The sequence below is a fragment of the Lemur catta genome, chromosome 14, assembly GCF_020740605.2.
Source record: "Lemur catta isolate mLemCat1 chromosome 14, mLemCat1.pri, whole genome shotgun sequence".
NCBI classification, from domain to species: domain Eukaryota; kingdom Metazoa; phylum Chordata; class Mammalia; order Primates; family Lemuridae; genus Lemur; species Lemur catta.
Window position 1 is genome coordinate 57,455,835 of NC_059141.1, and position 19,958 is coordinate 57,475,792.

Sequence of the window (19,958 nt, forward strand, 5' to 3'; positions counted from 1 at the left end):
TATATTAGGAATTATGTATTGTGAGGTGCATACCATGATCTTCTTATAGCTATTTCTGCCCTAAACTACTAACTAGTTTAGACTCCTGTGCTATTTAAATTCTTTTGTCTGTCTGTTTATAGTCCCCACCTCTGCTCTTGTTCTGTTGCCAGGGCTAGAGTGCTGTGGCAGTGGTGTCATCGTAGCTTACTACAACCTCAAACTCCTAGGCTCAAGTGATCCTTCTGCCTCAGCCTCCTGAGTAGCTGAGACTATAGGCATGTGACACCACACCCAGCTAATTTTTCTATTTTGTTGTAGAAATGAGATCTTGCTATGTTGCTTAGGCTGGTCTGGAACTCCTGGCCTCAAGTAATTCTTCTGCCTCTATTATGGTTTTACTTTTCCATTCCTAGCTGCTTATGAAAGCTATTTTATGCTTGCAGTTGTGGTTCTTTAGTCTTTCCAATGGTACTGGAGACACAAAACAAATTGTGTGTAATATAAGTTTGAAGAAGACCAGAAGAAATATGTCTTAACCTACTAGTGCATGGAATATAAAGTATCTCTGAAGACCTTTCAGAGGCTTCCTCCTCCTCCTTACTTTTTTTAAAGCTAAATTTACTAGATAGACAAAATTTTCCTATTTTTATATATGTATTTAAAACAACTAATTTAATACCTTTATTAATAGGTGAGGCTGTCTTCAAAGGAACCAAATCAAAAAGATGATGGAGTTTTTAAGGCTCCTGCACCACCATCGAAAGTGATAAAAACTGTGACAATACCTACCCAGCCCTACCAAGATATAGTTACTGCACTGAAATGCAGAAGAGAAGACAAAGAAGTAAGCAGCCATATACAGTTTTACAGCACGTGGATAGATTTTTGTATGTAAGATTTAGCCTTTTGGTGTCTTGAACAAATAGCAGTACACTGATAATCACAATTTTGAACCACAAACGTCCTACCACTGTCATTGTTTTAAACATATTTTTTGTTGCCATCCAATAAAGTATTTTATATATTTTTATATAAAATATGATGAGCCCATAGATTTAAATATGCTAATTCAGAGTTACAAAAGAGGTGGACTTATTTTTTTCTTGGCAGTTATATACAGTTGTTCAGCATGTGAAGCATTTCAATGATGTAGTGGAATTTGGTGAAAATCAAGAGTTCACTGATGACATTGAGTACTTGTTAAGTGGCTTAAAGAGCACTCAGCCTCTAAACACACGTTGCCTTAGGTAAGATATTTTATATTTTATAATTATGTATATGCTGCGTGTTATTTTTCCAACTAGGTAAAGCCAAACATTTTTTATTTTGTTATCATGGGTGTAGTATATAGCCAGTGATATGTTAAAATATGCTCAGTCTCTTCATAAAGGACTTGATTCTGTATGATGGAGGGAAAGGAGGGTGATCAGAGCCTTGTTAGCATAGTATAGGCTTTAATTTCCAGGTGCTTAAAAGGAAAAACATTATGCTGAAGAATCTAAGTTCTTTTTGAGCTCAGAATTTCAAACATTCAAATGATAAATTAGATTAATTAAGCATGTTGGGATCTGAGTCATCTTTTTCGTATTATAATGGATTGATTGTCTTATAATGGATTGATTGAATACTATAATTTGATTGAACTGTCCTGTTAGAGTATATCCAATCAAATATAGTTATTTATATTTGTAATTTTTATATATCAGAAACATCATGAAAGGTAGCTAAGACTTTATGCTTTTAATGGTGTAGTGGTGATTTAAGGAATGCACTAAAGGTGATCATGTGTTATTTATATTTTTAAATATAACATACCTAATCATATACTAGGCATCAGTATGTTTTTATTAATTTGGTTTGCCCATGGTTTTTGCATTGTAATCTGTATGGACAGTGCTTTGACCCTTCTACCCCATCCCTATTTGCTTGCTTGATATTCCAAAAAGTAATGTACTAGCTGTTTTCAGTCCTTCTAACTTAGTCTTACTTTCTTTTAGTGTTATTAGCTTGGCTACTAAATGTGCCATGCCCAGTTTTCGAATGCACCTGAGAGCACATGGAATGGTAGCAATGGTCTTTAAAACCTTGGATGATTGCCAGCACCATCAGGTATTTTTAAGTTTCTGGGATTGAGAAATTCTGCTGAAAAATTCTTGTCTATTGGGCTACCAAAAACTACCTTTGCTGAATAGTCTGTAAATATATCCTAATTATAGATTGGGTTCATTTTATTTGCTGAATATGTAGAGTTTGATGCCACAGATTTTTGGTTAATAAGTTATTTGATTATTTTCTTATGACAACTTTTTTTTTCTAAATTTGTCAATTTATACTATCAAACTTTTATTCAGTTATCATAGCTAACATAAGCATAGTTGAATATTTGATTCTTTTAGTATGATTTCCTCTAATCAGAAAGTACTGAGAAGGATCTTCTAACATAATTTAACATTAATAGCATGGCAAAAAACTGGTTCTGAAATATAGTCCAAATTTTTAAAAAATGTTGTGGAAAGTATATAAATTCTTCATTTTCGTTGCCTTTGACACTTTACCTTAATAATAAAGCATATATGACAAAAGGTAGATTTAACGTTGTCCACAGTTAGAAGAAAGTAATCATTATTGCTCATCATTATCAATAGTGGTGTTTTTAGATGTCGTAAGTATATTTTTGCTGTGGCCTTTACTATGGCATCCTAATTTCCAAAAATAATTTGCTATGTAAACATTTAACCAGACACCTAGTCTGAAGTGGTTCTACTTTTGGGGGCACAAAGTTTAAATCTTTAGATAGTTGTGTTTTTGTTCATTGAAATAAGTACAGAAAATCTCAAATGTTGGAATATCCCAAACATAAGCCCTTTTTGTTATATTAGCATTTATCTGAAGGTACTTGTAGTTACTTGGTTCAACTAGACTTCATTGGTTTATTTTAAAGAAATGAATGCAAATATGTTCATTTCAGCATCCTAGGTTATATACTGATGTAAATATATGCTAAATTTTTAATGCAGATTTTAAAACAAATTTATATTATGGGTTTTAAACTAAAATTTGACTACTATATCATGAAGTATATGATAATAGGGTTTGTGTGTGTGTGTATAAGCATAGCGAGAGCGTGCACGCACGCATGAGCGGTAAAACATTTCTATAAACTCTTCATTTAGCACAAAATGGCCAAAGAAATATGCAATTAAGCTTATATTCTTTCAGCTTTGGGATATTCATGTAGCGAAGGTCCATAGAAAGGAAAATTTTAAGCAATAGCTATTTATCTATTAATCAATTAACCATGTTGTCCTAGAATATTTTAAGGGGACCTCTGACTAAAACATTTTCAAGGTTTCCAACATGGTCAGCGATAACAGTTTTAGGTGTTTTAACTTGTAAACAAAAGTCAGTAACAGGCTGGGCACAGTGGCTCCACGCCTTTAATCCTACCACTCTGTGAGGCTGAGGCGGGAGGTTCACTTGAGCTCAGGAGTTCAAGACCAGCCTGAGCAAGAATGAGACCTCATCTCTACTAAAAATAGAAAAATTAGCTGGTTGTGGTGGTGAGAGCTTGTAGTCCTGGCTACTGGGGAGGCTGAAGCAGGAGGATCACCTGAGCCCAGGAGCTTGAGGTTTCAGTGAGCTACAATGACACCATTGCACTCTAGCCAGGGCAAAAAAACAAGACTCTGTTGCCAAAAAAATAAAAAGTTAATAACAATCTTATTTCCTAAGATTGTCAGTAATCGCTTACATGAACTTTTTCCCTTTTCTTTTTTGGTCTTTTGAAGAATCTATCCCTCTGTACAGCTGCCCTTATGTACATACTGAGTAGAGATCGCTTGAACATGGATCTTGATAGAGCTAGCTTAGATCTAATGATTCGACTTTTAGAACTGGAACAAGATGCTTCATCAGCAAAGCTACTGAATGAAAAAGACATGAACAAAATTAAAGAAAAAATCCGAAGACTCTGTGAAACTGTACACAACAAGCATCTTGATCTAGAAAATATAACGGTAGGTTCCTTCTTCTTCCTTCCATTGTAAGATGAAAATTACTTTCATGCCTTGATTAGTCACAACAGCTGTGTGACTTGGGATAAATCATTTAACTTTTCATAGCCTTGGTTTACAATTTGGCAAGTTCTTGTAAGGTGTAGTTGTGAACATATTTTCATTCCCCACCTGAAATTCCTAAACTAGCTCCTCTGTATTTAGGTTTTTGGCCAATATGTAAATTTTCTATTGTGTTTTGCCTAATCTTTGTCTAGAGTTTTTTTCGTTTAAAATGTAGAAACTACATTTAGGCTATTAGGAATTTGAATTCTTATTCTCTGTGGGTTTCAGGAATAAAAATTCCAAAGGATTTGCAAGGGCCATTTTCAATGAGCAAGCTTTTGTTTATTCCACAGTATCTCAGGGTGTCTGACTAAGTGCTTCAAGGGACCTGAACAACCCCAAAGAATCGGAGGGAAGAGTCCTGGTTACCTCCTTTCCTGGGTGCAGTGTCCATCCTAATAGGGACATGGCCAGTGGCTACCCTTATGCTCAACACAACTCCCCAGTTTAAGGTGGTCGTGCTGCTTGTGCTTGATTCCAGTTCTGCTTTCTTCTGGCCTTTTTACTTGTGGAATCAATAATCCATTGTTTACTAGGTTTTGAAAAAATAAGATTATTCATCATATAATAACTTGGTTTTCAGACATTTCCAACATCAAAACTAATATAAACATTTTTTTTATTGCCTACTTAAGAGGGTAGCGTTTGCTGCAAAAATTGATGGAATGCTTGTGCTAGCCAGATATGACTTAAGGCTATTGCTTTATTGAATTAAGGTAGATTTGTAATAGATTCTGGGAGGTAGGGAAAGCAAGTTAACTTTAAAAAAGGCAAGATATAAAACTGATATATATTTAGTACTTTTCCCTTTATAAAATTGAGGGAAATAGCTATTGTGCTCAGATGACACAGTGATCTCTCCATGTTACCATACTTCCTGTGTACTACCTTTAAAACATATCTGTGGCTGAGCAAGGTGGCTCATGGCTGTAATCCTAACACTAAGTGTGAGGATCACTTGAAGTCTGGAGTTTGAGACCAGCTTGAGCAAGAGCAAGACCCTGTCTCTACTAAAAATAGAAAAAATTAGCCGGGTGTGGTTGCGCACGCCTGTAGTCCCAGCTACTTAGTAGGCTGAGGCAGGAGGATGGCTTGAGCCTAGGTGTTTGAGGTTGCAGTGAGCTATGATGATGCTATTGCACTCTAGTCAGGGGGACAGAGTGAGACTCTGTCTCCAAACAAACAAACCCATATTTGTAATTTTTTACTTTCAACATTTTATGATGCTTACTAATTTTTTCATGAGAGTAAATCTGAGCCTGTAATTTTTATTTGCTGCATAATTGAATGAATGTACTTCTATTATTTGTCTTGTATATTGTTCAACTTTGAGATTCATTTCAGGTGTTCACTGTTAAAGAACATGGTGATAAATCTGATCACTGAATTTGCTCTATGTTCTGTTGAATTTATTAGGAGGTAAATACCAGTATAAAAACTTTCCTACATTGTGTTAGTTTACTCACATAATTAAAACCAGAGCACTCTAGCACTCTGGGAGGCTGAGGCAGGAGGATTGCTTGAGTTTAGGAGTTCCATACCAGCCTCAGCCAAGAGTGAGACCCTGTCTCTACTAAAGATAGAAAAATTAGCTGGGTGTGGTGCCACGAGCCTGTAGACCCAGCTACTTGGGAGGCTGAGGCAGGAGGATCGCTTGAGCCCAAGAGTTTGAGGTTGCAGTGAGCTAAGATGATACCATTGTATTATACCCTGGGCAACAGAGTGAGAGACTCTGTCTCTAAAATAAAATAAAATAGAATGGAATAGAATAGAATAACTAGAGTACTACTGCTCATTTTAGAATGCCTCTTTTGTTCTCACTAATATTAGTTATTCTTGCATATTATATTTGTTTTAAATTATACAGTAAATTTAGCACATTATTTTGTACAGCGAATATGCCCTACACATTAGTTTTGTTTGTTATATTAGTTACTTTTTCCTTGAAATACGTTGGTACTGCTGATGTGCCATGGAGAGATAATTTAAAATAGTAATACATTCATGTGTCACTTAATGATAGGGATATGTTTTGAAAATGCATTGTTGGGTGATTTCATCGTTGTGCAACATCATAGTGTGCATTTACACAGATTTAGATGGTATATCTTACTACACACCTAGACTATATGGTATAGCAGCTATAAACCTGGACAGCCTGTTAGTGTACTGAATAATGTAGGCAGTTGTAACACAGTGCTGGTAAGTATTTGTGTATTTAAACATAGAAAAAGTTTAGCAAAAATACAGTATTAAGGATAAAAAATGGTACACCTGTAGAGGTACTTATCATGAATGGAACTTGCAAGACTGGAAGTTGCTCTGGGTGAGTCAGTAAGTGGGGAGTGGCCTAGGCCATTACTACAGACTACTGCAGACTTTATGAACACTGTATATACTCAATGCTACACTAAATTTAACTTTTTTACTCTTTTGTAGTAACACTTAGCTTAAAACACAAATGTGTACAGCTGCATAAACATGTTTTCTTTATATGCTTATTCTAAAAGCTTTTTTGTATTTTTAAAATTATTTACTTATTTTCCTGTTTAGACTTTTTAGTTACAATTAGCCTAGGCCCATACAGGGTCAAGATTATCAATATCACTGTCGTCACCTCCACATTTTGTTTCACAGGAAGGTTCTCAGGGGCATAACACGCATGGAGCTCTCATCTTTTATGATAACAGTGCATTCTGAAATACCCCCTGAAGGGACCTGCCTGAGGCTATTTAACAATGAACTTTTTTTCTAGTATATGTAGGAGTACACTCTGTCATAATCATAAAAAGTGTAGTATAGTAAACACATAAACCTGTAATATAGTTGTTTATCATTATCAAGTATTAGGTACTGTACATAATTGTATGTGCTATACTTGCATATGAGCGGCAGCACAGTAGGTTTGTTTTTCCCTGCATCATCACAAACACATGAGTAATACATTACACTCCGATGTTGTTAGACTAAGAATTTTTCATCTCCATTATAGTCTTATGGGATCACTGTTAAATGTCGTTTGTTGTTGACCAAAGCATCATCATGTGGAGTATGACTGGATTATAATTAAGACAGAATTTTTAGATAGAATTAAAATATCTGAGAGCTAATAATTGCAGTGTAATGTTCTGATTAATGAATTGTACTTTAACTCTTGGAAGACTTTTCAAGTTTTCATATAATGTGCTTGAATAGTAGACTGTTTTTAAATGCTAGCTTATAGTATACTGAATAAAGACTAAAATATATCAAAGATTCCTTTTTATACCGATAGAAACAAACAATAACATCCCTTTTTATCATAAAATGTATGAGTTTTTACTATGTTAATATCAGATTTCTGTCACCTTTCTTTCTAAACAAAGATTGCCCTATCAGGTTTCAGCTTTACTGCTATGACTCATGAGCTGATACACCTGAACCAGTCTAATTAAATTACTCGTTGAGGGACAGAATGAATCTGTTCTTGAAATATTGGATTCTGGTTCTGTATTTGTCACCTTGGATAAAATAGACTGAAATCTTCTAGATCTCTTCTAAATCTGTAATACTAAGATTTTCACTGGTAATATCTGTTGTTTATATTTTTAAATATCTAAATTATATGCAGGAGGACTTAATGTAAACTAGCTTCTTTCTTTGGGGTGGGGTGCAGCAGGGACAGAGTCTCACTCTGTTGCCTGGGCTAGAGTGCGGTGGCATCAGCCTATCTCACAGCAACCTCAAACTCCTGGGCTCAAGCAATCCTCCCACCTCAGCCTCCCAGAGTGCTGGGATTACAGGCCTGAGCCACTGCACTGGCCATAAATTAGCATATTTTGAAGGGCAGAAGCTTTGGGAAGAAAAAGGGGTCTTTCCCATCTTTGCTAATTAAAGCATTTCTTTTGTCATGCTGAAGTTCCACAGGAGCCAGATTGCTCTTTATTGGGAGATGGCCGTATGCTTTCAAAAAGAAAAACAATAGAATGTCAAAGGGAAAAGAAAAACTAATCTGGTTATAAATATGGCTCTTTTGGGCTCCCTCTAGTGGTGGGCCTGAAGCCTTATTTATATATAATTCTGTCACCATTGGTTACCGCCCCATGTTGAATATCCAAGCTGCCAACCCTACAGTAGAAAGTTTTAAGGCCGGTCAATATGCAACACTAAAATGAACAAAAGATTTGCATGCAGAATAGATGAGAAAATATACTGAACAATAAGAAAAGACAACCTTTTAGGAAAATAAGGAAAGAATAGTGAACAGGGGTCTTGTAGTATAAGAAATACAGCTAACTAATAAATCTGTGAAAAAATTTTCAGGTTTACTGTACTCAGAAAAATATAAGCAATAACTTACCATTTTGTACCCTTGGGCAAAAATTTAAAGTGGTAACACGTGCTTTTGAAGATTCAGGGCAACTGTCACTCCCGCACTTTGTTCCTGGGAATGTTACTTGTTACATCTTTTGTCTTAAATTAATCCTATATGTATAGAATTTATTTATTTATTCATTGATTGAATGACAGGTCTCGCTTTGTCATCCAGGCTGGAGTGTAGTGGGGCAATCATAGCTCACAACAGCCTTGAACTCCTCCTAGGCTCAAGAGATCCAGCCACTATGTGTGGCTGATTTTTTGTTGTTAATTTTTTTGTGGAGATGGGAACTTGCTTTGTTGCCCTGGTCTTGAACCCCTGGCTTTACATAGTCCTCCTCCCAAAGTGCTGGGATTACAGGCGAGAGCCACTGTAGCTGGCCCCGATATATTGATTTACAGTTTAAATTTGTGTACACTTTGATACAATAGTGTCCCACTTGAGCCTCTGTACTGTGGAAATAATAGTACCTGTATATATTATATTGAACTGACAAATGGTAAACTACTTTTTTTTTTGTTTGTTTTTGAGACAGAGTCTCGCTTTGTTGCCCGGGCTAGAGTGAGTGCCGTGGCATCAGCCTAGCTCACAGCAACCTCAAACTCCTGGACTCAAGCCATCCTACTGCCTCAGCCTCCCAAGTAGCTGGGACTACAGGCATGCGCCACCATGCCCGGCTGATTTTTTTTTTTTTCTATATATATTTTAGTTGGCCAGATAATTTCTTTCTATTTTTAGTAGAGACGGGGTCTCACTTTTGCTCAGGCTGGTCTCGAACTCCTGACCTCGAGCGATCACCCGCTTCGGCCTCCCAGAGTGCTAGGATTACAGACGTGGGCCACCATGCCCGGCCTAAACTACTTTTAATAACAAGTTTTCTCTATGAAAACAAGCTGTGTGGTTAAAATCATTTGTTCAACATAGACTATTCTGATAAGATTAAATTAGTTTAAATTTTTTTTTTTTTTTGGTGACAGAGTTTTGCTCTGTTGCCTGGGCTAGAGTGCTGTGGCATCATCATAGCTCACAGCAACCTCAAACTTTGGCTGAAGTGATCTTCCTGCCTCAGCCTCCTGAGTAGCTGGGACTAGAGGTGTGCTAATTTTTTTCTATTTTTAGTTGCCTAGTTAATTTGTTTTTATTTTTAGTAGAGACTGGGTCTCTGTCTTGCTGAGGCTGGTCTTGAACTCCTGACCTCAAGCGATCCTCTTGCTTTGGCCTCTCAGAGTGCTAGCATTACAGGCGTGAGCCACCACTCCTGGCCAAGTTCAATTTTACTTGTAACACTATTCTATTAAAAAAAAAAAAACCTGTGTTTTGATAGTATATAGTAAATATTTGTAAAGAGAAAATCTCTAGAATTGCCTCAGAATTATTGCTAAGAGTAAATATTCATTAATGATGCTTCTGATTTTTAGACTGGGCATTTAGCTATGGAGACATTACTGTCTCTCACTTCCAAACGAGCAGGAGACTGGTTTAAAGAAGAACTCCGGCTTTTGGGTGGTCTGGATCATATTGTAGATAAAGGTATGATATGCACACGTTTAACATTTTTATATATTATTTAAAGCCTGAAAAAATATCCACACACTTCAAAAAATAATTACATAAGGTTGAAAAGGTCTGTTCTTCTAGTAGCATCCTGCAAATCTCTCACTTTAAAGAAGAGGTTATTAACACTTTGGTATTGGGGGTTATGGAAATAAATTATATATAGAGTATGATACATTGCAAAGTCTCACAGTATGAAACCTAGAATAATGTTCAGAGATGCTCTATTCATATTATGTGTACAGATGGCTTTTAATGTTAGCTAAGGGGTAAGTATTGAGGTGCTAGATACTAACTCGTGTCCGTTTTTTTCCACCTAGTTAAAGAATGTGTGGATCATTTAAGTAGAGATGAGGATGAAGAGAAACTAGTAGCCTCCTTATGGGGAGCAGAGAGATGTTTACGAGTTTTAGAAAGTGTAAGTATGGACAGCTATTTGGAGAAAATTATTCAGTCGTAATTGTGATAGTGTGTATGTGAGAGAGATAGTGCCAAATATTGTATATAGGGTTTCACCTTTGTTTTTCCAAATTGAATTTGCAGTGCATTGAACAACCAGTTGTTAATGAACGAGTTAAATGAGGTTTATATTTTAAGACTACCTATATTATTGTTGCAAATAAAATGTCAAGTTTGCTTATATGTGCCAAACTTTATTATTCTTTCTTTAATGTGGATTTCTGCTTAAATACTTTAACTTGTTTGCAGAAGACAATGGTTAAATAAAGTCAGCTTTTGTTTGTTTTTTAATTAATGAGCATTTTCTTTATTTAGCAGATTGTAGGCATAGCTTGTTATAATATTTTGCTTTAGAGAATGATACTGTTGGATTGCATTAAGTATATTTTGTTCTTTGGCTTTTATGAATAACTTAACCCAGTTCAGTATAGATTAGAATTTATATTGCCAGTGAATTTCAGAATGCATAGGTTGTTGACCAGGTTAGATTAGTAACAACATCTGTGGTGAAAATAATGTAGTGTCAGTTAAATGCTGCTGGCATAGATGAAATTGTTCCTTATTTTAGAGTGCTTCAGGTACATTACATAATAGATACTACTCTTTTGTAAAAATATATTCTAAGTGAATTCACTTACGAACTTTAACATATTTGTTTGTTTATACGTTGAGGACTGCTCTTTTCTGACATTGAAAGTAATGTCAGAATTACTTTCAGTAATGCGTTACAGTGAATCTAGAGTATAGAGTACATTAATTATGAATGAGCAATTATAATAGTGGTCTTAATTTTGTACTAAAGCTCTCTTATTTTACATCCTGGAACACATGGGTTGTGAAGTCATTCCATTAGAGAACAAGGGCTATTATTTCCTCATCTTTGTATCTTTTAGGCCACCAGCAGTGTTCCCCAACCTTTTTTGGCACCAGGGACCGTTTTCATGGAAGACAATTTTTCCATAGACCAGGGACTGGGTGGGGGAATGGTTTGGGGATGTTTCAAGCGCATTACATTTATTGTGTACTTTATTTCTATTATTATTACAGTGTAATACATAATGAAGTAATTATGCAACTCACCATAGGTTGGGGACCCCTGTTTTAGGGCACCGGGCAGAATGTGGTATTATATGAGTGAATGAAAGTTACGGATTGCCACAATTATATTTTTCCCTTTTAGGTAACAGTGCATAATCCAGAGAATCAAAGCTACTTGATAGCATATAAAGATTCACAACTCATTGTTTCATCAGCTAGGTAAGTTTTTCTAAAATTTAACATATTATTTATTTAAAACACTTGGATTGACCATAACAGAAGTAAACTTGCATTACCTTTCTCCAGAAAATGCTCTGTTGAGTTCCGTGAATCAGAGTACATTATGGAGCAAAAGTTAAAGATTACAGATTTTGGTTGCCAAAATGATTGGGTGTGGATTCTAGTTTTTTAACTTAAGCTGTATAACTATGGACAAGTCACTTATTGCTACAAGTTCTTTACAAGGGGTTTAATAATTATATCTGAGCCACTTACAATTGTTGCTACAATAAAATGACTTAATGTATATTTACATATTATATATAATAGATTTTAAAATAGTATATATTAAATATATGTATATAAAACATTTTAGAATTTTAAATGATTTTAAAGTATCTCTTGTATATTATGGATATTATGTTAATGACTTAAATTAGTTAATATGTAAAGCCTAGAACAATGCTTGATATATAGTAAACAAAAAGCATTAATCTTTTTTTTTGTTATAAGTGGACTTCTCTAGCCTTCTTCTTCTGCCCTTTATTTATATTAATACTTGTTTTTCCAGATCTGTATGTAGTTTCTCCCATTCCACTTTTCTCCTTGCCCAATTTTCATCACAATTAGGCTAATATTATCACCTCAGTGCATGTAAAATTCCCAAGTACGTCTCTAGTCCTGGTTCTACCTTATTACAGCAGCCTCTTCCTGATATCTCTGTCCTAGTTCTTGGTATCCCTGCCCTAGTTCTCTGGCCTTTAGCCTATCCAGCACAATACCACATGGAATTAACTTTCGCCAAATCTCTACTTTGGAAAAATAATCATTTACTCCAAATCTCTTTGATCCCTTACTATCTTTGGATATATGTGCAATTTTCTTAAGAAGTGGGCCTTATGAAAGGCCCACAGCAGTCTGACTCCATTTTATCTATTTTTTTAACCTCTTATTTTGGAGAATTTCAAAAATAGACAAAGTAGTATAATAAACCCTTATACACACTTTACTCAGCTTAATTGTCAATTTTGGGCCTGGTGCTGTGGCTCATGCCTGTAATACTAGCACTCTGGGCGGCCAAGGTGGAAGGATTGCTTTAGCTCAGGAGTTCAAGACCAGCCTGAGCAAGAGTGAGACCTCATCTCTACTAAAAATAGAAAACTTAGCTGGTCATTGTGGCACGCACCTGTAGTCCCAGCTACTTGGGAGGCTGTGGCAGGAAGATCGTTTAATCCAGGAGTTTGAGGTTGCAGTGAGCTCTGATGATACCACTGCATTCTACCCAGGGTGACAGACTGAGATTCTGTCTTAATTAAAAAAAAAAAAGAGGAAATTAAACCCCCTTCTTCACTCTCCCCATTATAAAAAAATGTTATTATGGCCAGTTTTATTTCTGTCTATAACCCTGTGCATTCTGTGCACTTCCCCTCCTGTATTATTTTGAAGCAAATCCAGATGTCATTATCATTTCATCTATAAATACTTGAGTATATGTTGTAAAAGGACTCTTTTAAAAAATATAAGCACAATACCATTTTCACAGGATATAAATTATTAATTGCTTAATATGTTTAGTCAGTATTCAGATTTCTGATAATCTTAAATTACCAGTAGTCTCAAACTTACCAGTAGATTTTTTTAATTTGTAGATTTCTTCTCCATCTCTTCATTTACCTTTCATGTGAAAATTTTATATCACAATTAGTACTCTTAATGCATACATTCTACTTGTTTTATTACCACATTTTATTCTGCCTTTCCAAAGAATGTTCTTAAAAATTAAATCTGTTTCTGATTTTATATTATTTTTTATTTTTTAAATTGACAAATAATTGTATATATTGTTTCTGATTTTAAAAGGTCTCTTGTATACTTCAGAAACCATGACAGGTGCCTTGTAAAAGGAGGTATTCAATATGACAGTTTTAGCTCTTTGATTGTGATTAGGAAATTTAGGTCAAATGTCTTGGAAGTGGCAGGAGAGGTCAGAATTGGATATTTGTGAAAGAGCATTCATCTAGCTATTTGAGCTTTTCAGTAGAACCACAATTTATGCATAGATAGCATATTGATAGATTAAATAGTGTATGCTGGACGTCCCCCTACCTTCGAAGCCACAGTTTAGCTCAGTATTAAAGACAGTGAGTTATCAATAACAGCATGGTAATTCTGGCCAACATTCCCAAACATTAGAACAAATTATTTTAGGTTAGTCATGAGGAACACCTTCCTAAACAAAGGGTTAGGAACCTTATAGAATTTTCTCAGTGTTCTAAAGGACACCTAGCGGTGGATTAGATATGGTGTGGATTTCTTTAATGGTTTTGTATGGCATATAATATTAATACATGAAGAATCAACTTGACAGAGTCAGCTTACTTGATTTTCATTAGACTTAAATTAGTGGTCTTGGTGATTTAAAGAGATTCTTTAGAAATACTAGACTGGTTTAAGGGTTATATTTTCTTGTTATTTGGGGTAGTATCTTGAGAGTCCTTGGATGCAGCTCAGTATATACCCTTGGATGGCTGCCAGGAGACATGTCGGTTTGAGTGACTTCTAGTTCAAAAATAATGATTTGTAGGCTGGGCGCGGTGGCTCACGCCTGTAATCCTAGGACTCTGGAAGGCCGAGGCGGGTGGATCGCTCGAGGTCAGGAGTTCGAGACTAGCCTGAGCGAGACCCCGTCTCTACTAAAAAAAATAGAAAGAAATTATATGGACAACTAAAAAAATATATGCAGAAAAAATTAGCCGGGCATGGTGGCACATGTCTGTAGTCCCAGCTACTTGGGAGGCTGAGGCAGTAGGATCGCTTAAGCCCAGGAGTTTGAGGTTGCTGTGAGCTAGGCTGACGCCACGGCACTCACTCTAGCCCGGGCAACAAAGTGACACTCTGTCTCAAAAAAAAATAAAATAAAATAAATAATGATTTGCTCTAATGCATATGAAGTATTTAATACCTATCTTTACAAGGTTATTTATCATGTAATATTAGTATATATAACAATCCCTACCTGCTAAGAACTTGCTTTCTAAATGAAAAATATCTAAATGAGAGCCAGAGGTGTTCAGCATTAGCTCTTAAAGGTTTACCTATTTGGGGAAGGGTTGTGGTCTGTCTGTTGTATTGGAGAGATCAGTAAAATGGAGGACAATTCCTGGGAAGTACAGATATAAACTATTGCCATGAGTTTTAATTTTACCTTTTGTTAGAGAAATTTTTAAAATTATCGTATTTTGCAAAATAAAATGAGATTTAATCAGACAGCATTTAGGTTCAAGTAAGTAGAAATTTATTGTGTACTATTATTATTTACCATAATAGTCCACATTTTATTTTCTTTTAAGAGCATTACAGCATTGTGAAGAATTGATTCAGCAGTATAACCGTGCTGAAGATAGCATATGCTTAGCTGACAGTAAGCCTCTGCCTCACCAGAATGTAACTAACCATGTGGGCAAAGCAGTGGAGGACTGCATGAGAGCCATCATTGGGGTGTTGCTCAATTTAACTAATGATAATGGTAAGTAGTATTTTCTTCATATTTTCTCATTGAAAGATTGTATATTACATATAAAAACAAATTAGTCCCCTTTATTTCTTTTCTTGACGTAGTAATATTTTTATTTTTATTTTTATTTTTTTGAGACAGAGTCTCACTCTATTGCCTGGGCTAGAGTGCCATGGCGTCAGCCTAGCTCACAGCAACCTCAAATTCCTGGGCTCAAGCAATCCTCCTGCCTCAGCCTTCCCAGTGGCTGGGACTATAGGTGTGCACCACCAGGCCTGGCTAAGTTTTCTGGTTTTGTAGAGACGGGGGTCTGGCTCTTGCTCAGCCTGGTCTTGAACTCCTGACCTTAAGTGATTCTCCCATGTTGGCCTCCCAGAGTGCTAGGATTACAGGCATGAGCCACTGGGCCTGCCCAATGTAGTGATTTTTTTAACTACCATAATGTACTTGACTTACCCGTATGTAGGTTCAAACTGCTTTTAGGAGTTGATGATTTTAACTTTGTTGTTGTTTTTTTTGTTGTTTGTTTGTTTTGGTTTTTGAGACAGTCTTGCTCTGTCTCTGGGCTAGAGTGCAGTGGGTCCCTGTAACCTCACACTTCTGGGCTCAAGTGATCCTCCTGCCTCAGCCTCCCATGTAGCTGGGACTATTAGGCACACACCACCATGCCCAGCTAATTTTTCTATTTACGGTAGAGATGGGGTCTTGCCCTTGCTCAGGCTGGACTCAAACTCCTGGCCTCAAGTGATCCTCCCACCTCAGCCTCCTAAAGTGGTAGGATTACAGGCATGAGGCCCTACACCCGGCCAGGAGTTGGTAATTTTAGAACTAGCCTAGTAGCTTGGCCCATAAGTATAACTGTGTATTTCCATAAAAGAATAACTATATAATCCTAAGTTAATATCCATTTTAATAAATACTGACTTATTATTTTCATAAGAAAGAATCAGTAACAATTTTTGTATTTCCATTTCTTATGTCAGAGTGGGGCAGCACCAAAACAGGAGAACAGGATGGCCTCATAGGCACAGCAATGAACTGTGTGCTTCAGGTTCCAAAGTACCTACCTCAGGAGCAGAGATTTGATATTCGAGTGCTGGTAAGTTGAAATGACTGTTTCAAAAATGTGTATTTTATCTAGTATGATGAAAACATTCATCTTAGTTTAAGAACCAGTTGTTTAATATGTTATGGGATTGTACTGATAGATTCTGTATGAATGTACCTCTTATTGTACAAAAGACAGTGGTGAAGGACTCTATGTAAAAATAAAAAGTATGGAAACTAACAGTGGTGATTAAAAACCAAAGGAATGGTTCTTTTGGAATCTTTCTTATGTTACATAATGGTTTTTAGCCATATTTCAGACGATAAAACACTGATTAACAGGTTTTTGTAAGCTGCCAATAAAAATTACATATATTGTGTTCATTTGTTTTAAGTTCTACCTGTGATAATATGTATCTTTTAAAATTTTTGTAGGGCTTAGGTCTACTGATAAATCTAGTGGAGTATAGTGCTCGGAATCGGCACTGTCTTGTCAACATGGAAACATCGTGTTCTTTTGATTCTTCTTTCTGTAGTGGAGAAGGAGATGATAGTTTAAGGATAGCTGGACAAGTTCATGCCGTTCAGGCTTTGGTGCAGGTAAGCAACAACTTAAAAAAACAAACTGACACCTATAATTTGTTGCATCTTCCAATTCCTTTAGCAATTGCACCCTTTTATCTCCTTTCCCTTATTTTGTTTTATTTTTTTAATTTAGAACTTCTGAAGTATATCTTTGCTGGGATAGGGAGGGAATGTCTTTTAGACCTGACCAATTCTTAAATATTCATAGTTTCCAGGATGAAACTTTATTTTAACCAGTATTCTTAACCAATTAAAAATGTGGTACAATTTCTCTGTAGACCAGTAAGAGGTACACTGGCTTTACTCAGCTATTGTAATCATTCCTCAAGAAGTGTTCACAAGGCTCATTTGTTTTATGAATCAAATTGGAAATGAAACAAATTGGGAATCCAGCCCCATCCCATCCAGTCCTCCAGTATTTACTTACTGGTCTGGTCTGTGTCCAGAACACTGTTAGTGCTTTGTCACCCGTTCTTTAACCAGTACGGAAAGTGACAAAGTGACTGAGCATGAGAAATCCTGGGAAGAGACTGTTTTCTTTGAGCCATTCAAAGTCTTAATTTTTCATTATCCTCTTATTCTTCTCTGTTATGTGCAATTGAGTGTTGACCCGTAGATGAGATGTAATCCCTAGGCTTTTTTCCTAGGATTCAGAATAATCAGTCTTGAATAGCCTTGAAATTGTAGTTCTTAGTTATTAAAAATTATATGTGAAACCAGTGATAAATTATTATGGTACTTAATAATAGCTAAACAGTAGTAGTAATTTACTAACAATAATTGGTAATAATAGACTATTTTTTCTTTTGTAAACCTCATTTACTCATGGATTTATATTTCTGCTAAAAGAAACATTTTTTTCTTGTGTAATTTATTCAGTTTTTAAGCTTTTTATTTTGAGATGAGTATAGACTCACAGGAAGTTGCAAAAAAATAGTACAAAGATTCCCATTTACTCTTTACCTAGCTTCGTCTAATGGTGATGATATCTTATATTACATAGTACAATATCAAAACCAATAACTTGACATTCTTACATTTCCATTAACTAAACTTCAGACCTTATTCAGTTTCACCATTTTAATCTGCATTCATTTATGTGTGTGTGTAACATACATACTTTCATGCAGTTTTATTCCATGTTTAGATTCATAAACTCACCACTACACTAAGGTACAGAACTATCACCACAAAAGGATTCCCTTGTGCTACCCACTACCAAGCCTGCTGGCCCTCTCTGTCTCCTAGCTACCACTAATCTGTTCTCCATCTCCAGTCTTATCTTTTCAAGAATGTTATGTAAATGGAATCCTATGTAACCTTTTGAGTTTGACTTTTTTTCATTAATCATATGTCCTTGAGTTCTATCCAGATTCTTGCACATGTCATTATTGCTGAGTAGGTATTCCCTTGTATGGTTGTACTAGAGTTTTTTCAGCCATTCTTGCGCCTGCCTAATGGAACCTAAAATGAATAAAAATATACCATCAATGGCTTCAGGAGTTGTTTTTGAAGAAATAGATGATTGATCTGCATTATTCACATAGTAGGGGTTAATCTGCAGAAAGTATTCCCACACTCCAGGAGACCCCTGTTTGTGGGTTTAGGAATAGTCTCAAATTTTCCTACTCTGTCTGACCTGGGAATGTTTGGTATATGCAGCCCAGTATTCCTCTTTTATACTACATGTTGTAGAAGTGGCTTGTTCTTCAGGGTAACACTGTATATCATGCCTGGCTTTCTTTTACCTGCTAGGATCTGTCAGTTTTTGGTTTTCTTTTCTTTTTCTTTGTTTTTTTTTTTTGAGACAGAGTCTCTCACTCTGTTGTCTGGGCTAGAGTGCCGTGGCGTTAGCCTAGCTCACAGCAACCTCAAAGTCCTGAGCTCAAGCAATCCTGCTGCCTCAGCCTCCTCAGTAGTTGAGACTACAGGCATGTGCCACCATGCCAAGCTAATTTTTTCTATATATTTTTAGTCGTCTGGTTAATTTCTTTCTGTTTTTTAGTAGAGACGGGGTCTTGGTCTTGTTCAGGCTGGTCTCGAACTCCTGAGCTCAAACGATCCGCCTGCCTCGGCCTCCCAGAGTGCTAGGATTACAGACATGAGCCACTGCGCCCGGCCTGACCTCTTAGTATTAGGTCATTAAATGTGAAATGTCCAATTTTGAATCAAAAGTTATAGTTTATTATATCTCAAACAAGAAGTAGTACAATTAATCAAAATATGTGCCTAAACTATCAGCGTAGTTTTGCCATCTTAACAGTAGCTTGTTTATGCCAGTAGTGAAGAAGCCTGGAGAGTGAGTGGCAGTGAAATCATAAAAGGTGTTTTCCACAGTTTGTTGAGAATTGAAGATTTTTCCTTGCAAGAAGTGGTCCAAAGCTTGGAGGTAGTGGCAGTCAGTTGATGCAAGGTCTGGTAAATAACGGTGGATAACAGAGAGTTTCCAAGTTCGGCATCTATAGTTTGAGCAGCATTGTTTTTTGCAACATGTGGTCTTGCAAGAGGATTGGCCTGTCTCTGTTGACCAGTCTAGTCTCACTGCTTAATCGCAAACATCCTAATCATTTCATCCAATTGGTTGCAGTAGACATCCACTGTAATGGATTGACCAGGTTTCATGAAACTGTAGTGGATAATACCAGTGCTGGACCACCAACCAGACACCATTAGCTTTTTTCTCGATGAATATTCAGTTTTTGACTGTATTTTAGCACTTCATCTTTATTGAACTATTGTGCCAAATGCATGTTATTATCAAAAATAATCCGTTTTTCATCACACATAATGATACAGTATAGTACTGGTTCACCTTTATGTCATGACAGCAAAGAAAGGCAAGCTTGGAGATGATTTCTCTTTTGATACTTGTTTAATTCATGGGTACCCATCTATCCAGTTTCTTTACCTTGTCCATTTGTTTCAAATGGTCCAATATTATTGGGATAGTAACATCAAGCCTTGCTGCTAATTCATGCATAGGTTGAGATGGATTCGCTACCACTGTAGCTTTCAGCTCATCATTATCTGCCTTTATCTCAGGTTGCTCACATGGCTCATTTCAAGATTAAAATCACTAGAACAG

General features: G+C 36.1%; 1 protein-coding gene across 2 annotated transcripts in view; it reads left to right on the forward strand.

The window, feature by feature from the left end:
* The window catches only part of WAPL (WAPL cohesin release factor), an 80,753-nt gene that overhangs the window by 50,127 nt on the left and 10,668 nt on the right, over positions 1 to 19,958 (forward strand). For both annotated transcript variants that reach the window (XM_045569048.1, XM_045569049.1), the window contains exons 6-15: positions 674 to 826; positions 1,093 to 1,229; positions 1,980 to 2,091; positions 3,771 to 3,998; positions 9,876 to 9,987; positions 10,332 to 10,429; positions 11,651 to 11,727; positions 15,078 to 15,253; positions 16,225 to 16,340; positions 16,724 to 16,888. In XM_045569048.1, coding sequence (XP_045425004.1) covers positions 674 to 826; positions 1,093 to 1,229; positions 1,980 to 2,091; positions 3,771 to 3,998; positions 9,876 to 9,987; positions 10,332 to 10,429; positions 11,651 to 11,727; positions 15,078 to 15,253; positions 16,225 to 16,340; positions 16,724 to 16,888 — 1,374 coding nt within the window. The remainder of the gene's footprint in view (positions 1 to 673; positions 827 to 1,092; positions 1,230 to 1,979; positions 2,092 to 3,770; positions 3,999 to 9,875; positions 9,988 to 10,331; positions 10,430 to 11,650; positions 11,728 to 15,077; positions 15,254 to 16,224; positions 16,341 to 16,723; positions 16,889 to 19,958) is intronic.